Source organism: Pogona vitticeps, chromosome 14 (assembly GCF_051106095.1).
Source record: "Pogona vitticeps strain Pit_001003342236 chromosome 14, PviZW2.1, whole genome shotgun sequence".
NCBI classification, from domain to species: domain Eukaryota; kingdom Metazoa; phylum Chordata; class Lepidosauria; order Squamata; family Agamidae; genus Pogona; species Pogona vitticeps.
In genome coordinates, this window is record NC_135796.1 from 19506065 (window position 1) to 19517093 (window position 11029).

Consider the following 11029-nt stretch of genomic DNA (forward strand, 5'->3'; position numbering starts at 1 on the left):
GCAGGCCGAGGGGCGCGCGCGCGGGCGGGAGCGGGAGCGGGAGCGCGCCCGGCCCGACGGCGGCCCCCGCGGGCGCCGCCGCCGCCTCATCGCGCCGCCTGGCCCAGCGCCGCCGCGGCCCCGACGGGCGAGGGCGAGGAGGCGGCAGAGGAGGCGGCTGGGAGCGGAGGGGGCGCCCGGCCGAGGCCCCGCATCGCTCCCCCCGGGCCGCCGCCGCTGCGCCCCCTCGGCTGGCTCCCCCGAGGGCGGTCGGGCAGGCGGGCCCCTTCCTGCTCCGGCTCCTGGGCTCGGTCCTGCTGTGCCGGGGCGGCCGGCTCCGGGCTGCGCGGGCGCTGAGCTTCGGGGGGGGGTCGCGCTCAGCCCTGGCGGCGGCGGCGGCGGCGGCGGCTCCCTCCTCCTCCTCCTCCTCCTGCTCCTGCTGCTCCTCCTGCTCTCCGCCCTGCCGAGCGCTTCCCTTTCATCCGCTCCACGTGATGGAGACCGCGGGGTTATCTCCGCCTCCGGCCCGCCTCGCCCCGCTCGCTGCTCCTGGGATGGAGGGAGGGAAGGAAGGAGGGGAGAGGAGGCAGGCACGGCCCCGGCCGGCTCGGCTCGGCCCGCGATCCCTCCGGAGGGAGAAGGAGCCCCAAAGGCAGGCAGGCAGGCAGGCAGGCGGCGGAGCGCGCGCCGCCCGAGCTCGCAGGCAAGCCGGCGCCCTCCGTCAGGATCGGGCGCAACGCCGTGTGGCCGGGGGGGCTGGGGAGGAGGAGGAGGAGGGAGGCCGACGGGAAGGCTCCGGCGCCGCCCCCCCCCGGTTGGAGGCGCAAGGCGGGGGCCCGGGATTCCGCGCACGAGGCCGGCCAGGCGCCGGGGCGCGCAGCGTTCCCCCCCCTCCCCCGCCGCGGAGGGGACTCCAGGGCCCATCGGGAGCGGCCCTAGAGCGACCTCCTGCAGTAGGAATCGGAGCGGGGGGGGGGCGGGGAAGGCCTGGCCTGGCGAAAAAAAGGGGCTTTCTCTCCTGCAAGTTTGGGATGGAGAGGGGGGGGGTCGGGTGAGACCCTCCGCTTGGTCTCCCTTTGGACGCTTGTGCGGTAAGGGAGCGAGAGGAGGGCCTTTCAAGGAAGGGGGGGGAGCTGCCGCCAGGCTGCGGAACTCCCTCCCACTGGAGACTAGCCTGGCTCCCTCTGCTCCCCTTCCGTCACCATGCAAGCAAGCAAGGAAGCGACTTTTACAGGTGTTTGTGGCAGGCCTTTAGGTGGGCAGTTAGAAACGTGCCCTGGGCAGCTGGGGGGCATGGGAGAGGTGGGGGGGGCTGTTTCTTCCATCATGGGCTCAGCCCCCCCTCTGCATGCTTCGATTTCTCTTTGTTCGCCTGGCGTTGCTGAAACTGTTCCTGCTGAGAGGGGAACGGTCTCTACGGATTTCCTTTTGGACCTGTTACTGTATACAGGCTGAAAACAGAAAAACGCAGGCGCCTCCTTGAAACTGGATTCAAACATCGTTCTTTCTTTCTCTTTGTTTCTTTGTTTCTTTTTCTCCCTTCCTTCCTTCCTTCTGGTTGTTGTTGATAGCAGAAAAACGAGGTGTCCGTTTTGAGCAAATAGCTACAATTGAGAAACGCACTAATCTGTCAACGCTGGCAGGCAAGAGTTGGTGTATGTGTTTGTGGGGGGAGATGCTTCACTGGGACCCCAGGCAGCCCCCCCAGAAAAGTCCTCCTGGGGTCCGAAAACCAGTCTCCACTTAGCCCCCCCCCCCAAATGGCCTACAGGCTGAAGACTCCACTGCTCACAAGAGGAAGACGTCTTGCGCGGCCTGTTCTAGGTAGCACCGCGCTCCCTCTGATGAACCCGGTTCACCCCTGGCCGGACTGCCCCTTGGCATGTTCTTTTTTAAAAAAATTAATTTATTAAAAAATTCGACCTAAACAAATAAACCTAACACCACAATAAAATACAATTGCATAATACACCAGTGCCACTATCAACTATTATATTTATAATAGTTTAAATTTCATTCAGTCCATTTTCTCTCCAAAACGTGATTGTTTCTTCCCTCAGTGTATACCCCTTCCCTCTCCGAAATACATATTCCAAGAATACACTCCATAGTTTCTTAAAATCATTATTTTTTGATAGGCCTTATTTTCATATCACATGTCAGTTTATCATTAATTGCCATCTCCCATAGTTCTCTATACATACCATTCCTCTAAACTGAGTTGGTTATCATTTCTCCAGTTTCTTGCAAAAAATGAACCTTGCTGCCGTAATCATTATTACGATTAAGTCCTTATTTTCTTTCAACAATGGATCCTTCTTCACCAAATTCAATAAAGCCACTGACGGGGACATTTGAACACTTAATCCCGTTATTTCCCTTATTTCTTTAAAAATTTGCTTGCTTCCATTCTTGCTTTCTTACTTCACATGATCACCTGTAGGCTAGTCTGATGGAGACACGAGGCAGGGCCTTCTGCTGCCTCCGGGGTGGAATTCTCTCCCTAGGGAAGTCAGGCTGGCTCCCTCCCTGTTCAGTATTATTATTATTATTTTTCTCCAACTAGGGCAAAGACAGGCTTTTCCTTCTCTGGAGCAGGTAGTGGATCCGTCTGGCCCTTCAAGGTATCCCTATCCACCACTTCTTGCAAACAACAAGCACCCATTTATTATTTTATTTTAGGCTTTTATTTCCTGCCCATTGGCAGGAGAAAGTGGGAAGAGTTTTGGCCGCCTCAGGGCCCACGCGGGGATCCGCTGAAGCCTCCAGGCCAGCCCAGCAATAAATAGATGGCCCAGTAAAGATTATCTGGAAAATTTGCACCCCACCTTGCCCGAGTTTTATAATGTTCGCTTTGTTTACTCCTGAAATTTACACCCACTCTGTTTTTCAAATACCGCAAAAATAAAACATGGGATGCTAATGGTTTAGACGGACCGAACTGTGTCTCGCTCCTTGTGGTCGTTTCATCAGAGAAATACCGCCTTTGTCTGCTTAAAAATGGCTATTTCCTGGTGCGTCCTGCTCCTTCTGGAAAAAGGTTTTGATCCATTTCTGAAAGATGGGTCACCACCGTGTGAATTCGCTCCCCAGGCCCGCCCTGTGTCTGACTGGGTCCACAAGGAAGATGATTACATTGCTCACCCCAACGAGAGCCGTTGACGTCCGTGGCCGGCTCAGGTTGGACGTTTGCAGGAGTTTCCGGGGTGCCAGAGGACCTGTGTGTCTTGGACCAAACTGGCCCTTTTTACACCTGCCTCTGCTCAGCTGTTCTGGTGGCCTGCTTCGCTGCATTGGCCCGCATTTCGAGGTGCTTGTCAATCCCTCTAAAACCGGAAATGCTCTATGGCCAGACCACAGGCGGCTCGCCTTCCACACAAGACATGCTTTCTTCAATGACTCCTGGGTTTCTCCCCATGCTGGTGCAGGGGATTCTGGGAGTCGTAGTCCCCAAGAGTAACTTGGCCAACTTAAGCCCTCCACCCATCCTCTTCTCCCGGTGGAGCCCGGCTGTTCCTCCGTGCGCCCAAAACAGAGCTGGCAGCTCCCTCTGCTGTTAACAGAAAGGACGTGAGGGTGGGAGGCACCCTTGTGCCCATCCGCTGCCTGCAGTAGTATGTGGGTTGTGTGATCAAGCCAGAATGAAGTAGGGTAGTCTTAAAGGCGCCTCGAGTGTCGAGATTTGGGATAGAAAACGTTGCTTTATTGGACTACAGATACCAACATTCCCCCTGTGGGTGATGGGTTCTGGAATAAAAAAAAATCAATCCCAAAATATTCCCTAAATTCTGGGCAGATTAGGCCATGTCCTCCTGAGAAAAATATTCTGTTTCAGATATCCCCTGTTGCAAGCCACTGCACACAAGATCCTTTACATATCTTGACCTGCAGAGGAAATCTCTCTGCTGAGGAAATGCTGTGCATAAGATAAGTCCGGAAACCGTCTTTTTCTTTTTTTTTTTTCAGCGATTTTTTTTTCTGAGGCAGCTGCAAGAGTTTGGAACAAAAACAAAAGTCTCCAGCGGTCCTCCCGTGTCTGTTGCTCACTCCGGAGGCTGCTGGGACTTCAATTCCCAGAATCCCGTGTGTTTTAAAGACCCGTTAAGTACACCCTTTTCTAGTCCTCTGAAGAAGTGCAATACCTGTTGTAGGAGGAAGGAGATTCTGCCCCCTTTCCTCCCCTTTTGGGTGCATTAGTTAGATTGTTTTTTAGCCTTAAGCTGGTGCTTCCGAAAGATCAGCAGGCAGAGTGGTTGCCCCAAGGACGCCCAGGGGCATTCATGGGGGTGGGGGTGGGGGAAGCAAACCATTAAAAGGTCGTAAAAATTAGCACAGCCTCAAGCATCCAAAGCAGGAGAGGAGCAGAGGGCCAGACCTGCAGAGCGGAAGACAGAAGGTGGCAGGCAGGCAGGCAGGGGCACCATTGGGAGGGCGCAGCCCCACGTCAACAACCCGGAGAGGGACAGCAATGGAGAGCCCCGCCCACTCCCCCCACAACCCTCAGCACACACCCCCCCACAACTGACAGAGCCTCCTTAGGGGCCCCTAGGGTCTACCCTGCAAGGGAAGAGGTTGGTTTGGCAAACTGGACGCGGTGGTCTGCGCGCCCCCCCATAGCACCAGAGGCTGGGGCCTCGCCCCACCCGGCGTCTGTGCCCTCTGGCCAACCACCTGTCGGTGCCTGCTTTGGCTCTGGGCCTCCTGGGCTCTGGGGGGATTTGCCCCCTGCTGCATGAGAGAGGCCTGGCTCCAGGGCCCTGCTGCTGGGGGCCCCAGAGAGCCCCCCCCCCAGTCCTGACCTTGTTCCGGGACCCTGAGGTGAGCTGCTGTGAGGAGGACAGATCTGGGTTGTTCCTTCAGGCCGTGAGACTGTATTTCTGTTACTCCATCCTAAAATAGTGTTGGCCTTTTTTGCAGCCACATCACATTATTGGCTCACATTCCGCTTGTGATCTACGACGACTCCAGGATCCTTCTTGCTCATAGTATTGCTGAGCCAAGTATCCTCCCCTCCTCATCTTGCAACTGGGCATTGGGTCCCGACTCCAGGTCTAGAACTTTGCACTTAGCCCTGTGAAAGTTCCTGGTCTTCTCCTCTTCTTCTCCCTCCCGGGACTCAACTTTGCCAGGGCTGTTTTGGTTTTGGATGTAGCCGTTCCAAACCGTGACCCAAACCAGTCCTCGAAGTTCTTCAACCAGCAAGCCTTTCTCCTTCCTGCGCTTCTTTTTCTTATTTACCTTACACGGAATGATCACCCGTCACAACTGGCACTTTTCCTCCCTTGTTCCCTGACCAGAGTTTGCAAGCTTTCTGTGTTGTACGACAGCATTGTGTTGATTCACTTTTAAAAGCCGGTGTGGTGTAGATGCCCTACCACGGAACTAAGGAAACAAAGTCCTGTATCAAATGAAAACTATGTTCTCAATACAAATTAAATTCTCTGGGCCATCTCACTGTTGCTGCACGGCTAGGATTCCAGTACGGCCCATTTCCAAGTACTGGAAATTTGCTCCACCTTTTCTTTTGGGCTCTTTCTCCGTTGGGAGTAAGACTGGGCTTAACCTTTGGGAACCTGCAACCAGAGGCAGCTCCAGACGAGCGAGCGTTTGAAGGCAGGGAGGGAAAAAAAGAGAGGAGAGGGGAACAAGCCAGTGAGCCAGGAAGCCAGACTCCCAGCTGCTTGCCAGCAGAAAGGCGGCGATGGTGGGGGGGGGGTCACCAGGCTCCTGGGTTCTGTTTGCCCATGGGTGTCACTTACTTACAGGAAGAGGATCCTGCTCGGAAACAGGATATGCAAATAAGCGGCCTGCCTTTCGGGGGAGAGGAGCCTGCAAAATCTGACGGGCAGCGAGCGCGCAGGGCGGTTTTCCCAAGAGAACCCGTTCGTCCTGCTGCTCTTGGGGCCCAGCCAGGCGGGTGGGGGGGGGAGGGCAGGTTGCCCCAGCTCCCTCGGCCTTTCCGTCCTCCAACCCCACAGGGAGGGAGAGGCAGACGGTGGACCTTGTTCCCAGCCCTCCTGTGCCCCCCCCAAAGGCTGTGGCGCGGGGAAGGTGGCCTTCCCCACGGGGCAGAAATATGAGAAATTGCCACGTTTGAGAAGGGGGAAACCAGCCGTGCCGGTGGCAGGTGGCCTTTCGAAAGGACTGCAAGAGCAGAAATTCCTCCTCAACATCTGTGTCCCCCCCCCCCCCCCCGGAAACAAAGGAGGTTTCAGCAGAAAGGCAGGCCTGGGAGGCAACGTGCAAAGACCATTTTAACCGCCATTTTAGGGGGGTGCCTACAACTTCGTCAGTCCCAATCAACAATACCCAATAGGCCAGGAATGATGGGCATTGTAATCCACCCCCAGCTCTGGAGAGATGCTCCCCATGCCTGCCTTCCCCCCCCCCCCAAAAAAGGTCATTGCCATGAGGGGGGTGCAAACTGGGCCCGCTCGCCCCCACTACGAGAGAAGGAGATTCCTTTTTGCCTTAATTTCTCTACTGCTGCAAATGCTCTGCTTGAGGACTGTGGCTGGGACATCTCCAGTTCTAGTGGGCGACCAGTTCACCTGGGTGTGTGTGTGTGTCTGTGTGTGTGTGTGTGTGTGTGTGTGTGTGAGAGAGAGAGAGAGATTGACAGCTCCTGCCAGCTCCCAACTTTCTGGGGCGCCACATTTGCACAGAACAGGGAGGAACGCTGTGCCACCTCCTCACCAACACTGCCGGGGACTCTCTGCCCCAGGCCTGCCGTTCCTCCTCTTCCCTTTGAGGCGGCTGTTTGTTTGCCCAGCAAGCTTTCCATTTCCAGGCAATGGGCTGCAAGTTAGGCTGGTCGTAACTGGAACCCATTCTCAAATGGGCAGTCCTTCCAGGAAGGCCAAGTGGGTGGCTCTGGGTGTTCCCCCTTTCCTCTTGAGAAATCCTCTGGACAGCGCGTGGGTCGCAAGAAGAGTGTTCCAGTTCCTTTGGAGGGCCACGATGCACCCAAAGGCTTCCAGAATTTGGACGCCCTCCGTGTTTGGACGCCCAAGTGGCAGAGAGTTCCACAGGTTAGCTGGGTGATGCCGAGGATTTTCTTTCACACTGGAGGTTGGGATCCTGGCTGCCCTGTAGCTTGAGAGATGGGGTGAAGCCACAGCACCCCACCGTCTGGGGATGATGGGACATGTAGGCCGAATACATCTGCATCCTCGGACAGCCTCTGCGTGGGGACTGGAAGCGCCTCGCGGGCAGAGACCTCTTCCCTTTGGCGCAGGCAGCCGCGGCGACGTCACGCCGGCCGTCACCGCCGATGATGCCTCTGCGCCTGCGCGGGCGGGCAGAAGGGGGCGGGGAGGCCAACGTGGCGTTCGCGGGCGGGGCAGGAGAGGAGCAGAGTGGAAAGTCTTGCGTCACGCGGCCACGCCCCCCGCGGGCCTGCCTGACGCAACCGCGTCGTAACCCCCGCCTCTTCCCCGCCTCCCTTCCTCCCGCGCCCAATCGGCGAGGGAGGCTGCACTGTCGTCACCACCCCGGGACCAATCGGGGAGGGCCACGACATTAGATATGGGTGTGGGGGCGCGGCGGGGTCGCGAGACAGAAGCGCCGAGACGCGAAGGAGGGAAGTCGTGCGTCCGCAGCGGCAGCGGGAGTAGCGGGAGTAGCGGGAGCAGCACCGCCGGAGAGAAGCCCCCGCCGACCGTCCAGGATGGTCCCCCTGCCGGGCCCCGCCGCCGCCGCCGCCTCCCCGCGGCTCCTGCTCCTGCCGGCCTCCGTCTCCCCCTCCGCCGCCGCCGCCGCCGCCGTGGCTGCCCCGCCGCCGCCGGCCTCGGTCTCGGCCCCTTCCCCGCCCCGCAAGCGGCAGCGCCTGGCCCACCTGAGCCCGGAGGAGAAGGCCATGCGCCGGTGAGGCGGATGCTGGGAGTTGTAGTCCAGGGAGGCGGGGTCCCGCCGGTCCGGAGAGTTGGGGGGGGGAAGAAAACCTACTGGGAGTTGGGGGTCGGAAAACGGGGCCGTGTGGGGTGGGGTAGGCGGTTTCATCGCCATCCGGACGATGGGACTTGTAGTCCGAAAGCGTCCCCCAGAGCCAGAGGTTCGGAGGAGGAGGAAGAGGGCGAGTCGGGAAGCCTTGTCCCTAAAGAGGAAGTTTCTTCTTCTGAAAAGTGAGGCTGGAGGAGGGAGAGGTAGGGAACAAGGCTTCCCCCCCCCTTGAGGCTGGAGTGGATTCTGGGAGTTGTAGTCCAAGGCGGGAAGAATTCGAGGCTAGGAGGGGGCAGGTGTGATTCTGGGAAGTGTTAGCAAGAAGCAGGCTGTGCGGGGTGTGTGTGGAGGTGACCCAGGCTAACCAGCTGTTTGCTCTCCCTCTCTCTCTCTCCTCTTCCCTGGGTAGGAAGTTGAAGAACCGGGTGGCTGCCCAGAGCGCCCGTGATCGCAAGAAGGCACGCATGGGGGAGCTGGAGCGGCAGGCGGTGGAGCTGGAGGCCGAGGTGAGCCCAGGGAGGAAGAAGAAGAAGCCCTTGCCTTCCCCTGGATCGGGGCGTTCGGTCACACATGCCAGCATGGGGCCAAAGGAACAAAGCGCTCTCTGTTCCAAGGGGGACTTCTTGGGAGCGTCCTTCCGTTTGGCTGGGTTCTAGCAGTTGAAGTCCAGATCCGGGAACGCTGGGCTGCCCTTATAGGAGAGAAAGGCCCTGGTGTCAGCATGGAAGAGCTGCCCCCCTTTTAATGCCCTCTCGTTTCTCATTCCTCTTTTCACCCCTTGCAGAACCAGAAGTTGCTGGCCGAGAACCAGCTGTTGCGGGAGCGAACGCACAGCCTGGCCTTGGAGAACCAGGAGTTGCGCCTTCGCCTCGGCCTCCCTGCCCTGGAGAGCAGCGAGGGGGCCACCAGAGCAGCCGCCGCCCCCGCCCCCCTGGGGGTCAAAGTGAGTGAGGAACGGAGGGAGCCCTCCAGCCCCAGAACGACCAGGCTGGAAGCCTTCCCGGCTCACCCGAGCTTTGCTTTCCCTGCCCAGGTGGAGACGCCCCATCCCCACAAGGAGGAGGAGGAGGAGAAAGATGATGAGGAGGAAGAGGAGAGGGACGGGACCCTCTCCCCCAGGTCGGCGACCGGGTCCGCTGAGTCTGCAGCACTTAGACTACGTGTTCCTCTGCAGCAGGAACAGGCCCAGCCGTCGCCTGCCTTGGGGGTGCAGGTGGACCCCTCTATCTGGATGTGGACACATCTGATTCTTCAGACTCTGAGGTGAGCCCCCCACCCCATCCTCTTGGCTGGTGGTCCTTGAGTTACGGGGAGGGGGGAGACACGATACAGAAAGGAAGTGGCAGCTGAACAGAGGAGGCCCGGAGAGTGTCGCTTCGACTCAGCCTTCAGAGGCCTGGTGGGGAAATGGGAAGTTCTGGCCACGTGGCTCCTTCCCGGTCTCCCCGCTGGGGCTGGGCTGGGCCTCTTCTCCCCTCCGAGGCCAGGCTTGGCGTTGTGCAACAGCTGCCACAGAGAAGGGGAGACGTTTGGGGCTCCGTTGGTGGGCCGGTGACCCCATTTTGAGGAAATGGGACTCCTTGCCGCCTGCCGGGGCTTAAAACGGCTCCCTTTCTCACCCGCGCGCGTCTTCTTCTTCCACAGTCTGATCTCCTTCTGGGGCTTCTGGACAGCCTGGACCCAGACCTGTTCCTGGGCTGCCCCAGCCTGGACCCATCCTGCCTGGAGAAGCAGCATCAGCCGCCACCAGAAGCGCCTCCTCGGGGAGAAGCGGGTCCCTTACCAGCCTCCCCCGGTTCCCCTCTGGGGGCCTCACCATCCCAGCTGGAGTCCATTAATGAACTGATCCGCTTTGACCACGAGTACACCAAGCCCTTCTTCCTGGAGTTGGTGAGGATCGAAGAGGCGGCCGCTTCCCCCGCAGAGGGGGCCCCCCTCGAGCCCCCCGTCTCCGTGAAGGAGGAGGAGCCCTCCGAGGGTCTCTTCCCGCAGCTGGGGATCTCGCACCTCCTGGCCTCTGACCGGTGGCCGGCCGGCCTGCTGGAGGCTGCCAGTGACTCCGGCTACGAAGGCTCCTCTTCCCCCTTCAGCGACCTGGCCTCCCCCCTGGAGCCAGAATACACCTGGGAGGAGGCCTTTGCCAAGGAACTCTTTCCCCAGCTGATCAGCGTGTGAAGGAGGGCCAGGCTTCCCCAGCCCCCTCCCTCCTGCCTCTGCGCCCCCGTCCTCTCCCCCAAACACACACACACACACACACACAGAGCCAAAAGGGCAGTTGTCTGGAAGGAACATTCCTCTCAAAAGTGTTTTGAGCGCCACACGAAGTATTGGTCCCATGGGCCCCTTTCCCTGCCTGACCTTTGCCAAACGGAGGGGGGCTCGGAGGCCCCCCTCTTCAGAGTTCCGTTTCCTTGGGTGAGAACACTGGGACACATGGAGCGCATGCGCAGTTATTGAAGGGTCCCTCCCATGCGTCTCTCCTTCCATTGTGTAAATAAGATAAGGTGGGAGATAAATCTTTTGTAAAGAAATATATATATATATATACATGCTTTTTCGACATAGCTTATTTTCCTGTTGCTTATTTAAAAATCATGTGTGCAATTAAAATGCAATGCGAGGGATGTGTTGCCTCATTTTTCCCTTCTCTCGGGTGATCAGAGTGGGTGGGGGAATAAAATATGTTTCACAGCACCAGCTGTCAAATCTATGCAGGAGAAAAGGGAGGGGAACCGAAATGGGGTCGTCGTCATCACTGGTGATGACACATTTTCCTAGCATAGGAAGAGGGTGACGGACAAGCAAGAGCCGCATATTTTATACACACACGAACGAGTTGCTGCAAGTCAGAAGTGGGTTGACGGCATTTAACAGAAGACTTGCAAGACTTCCCAGAATGTTGCAGAAGTGGGGCAAGGTCTCGTCCTGCTGGCCTAGAATTTCCTCCCTCTCGGTGGCGGCAGTGTTACAGATGGTGGCACCCTGGCCAGATCCACCAGCTGCAGGGCAGGCGATGCAGAGATTGGCCAGGAAGATGGTAAGCTGCGCAGCATCTGTCTGAGACACAGGAGGGGGCTGGCTTGCACTTGGCACAGAATCCTGCCCCTCC

The 11029-nt window shown here is 58.4% G+C and overlaps 1 protein-coding gene across 1 annotated transcript; it reads left to right on the forward strand.

Annotated features, from left to right (window-relative positions):
- The first annotated feature begins 7525 nt into the window (after window positions 1–7525).
- On the forward strand, window positions 7526–9911 carry XBP1 (X-box binding protein 1). Its single transcript, XM_072983103.2, has 5 exons — window positions 7526–7845; window positions 8330–8426; window positions 8705–8863; window positions 8954–9183; window positions 9565–9911. The coding sequence occupies exons 1-5, from the start codon at window positions 7649–7651 to the stop codon at window positions 9764–9766; spliced, it is 885 nt and encodes a 294-aa protein (XP_072839204.2). The 5' UTR covers window positions 7526–7648; the 3' UTR covers window positions 9767–9911.
- Window positions 9912–11029: the final 1118 nt, after the last annotated feature.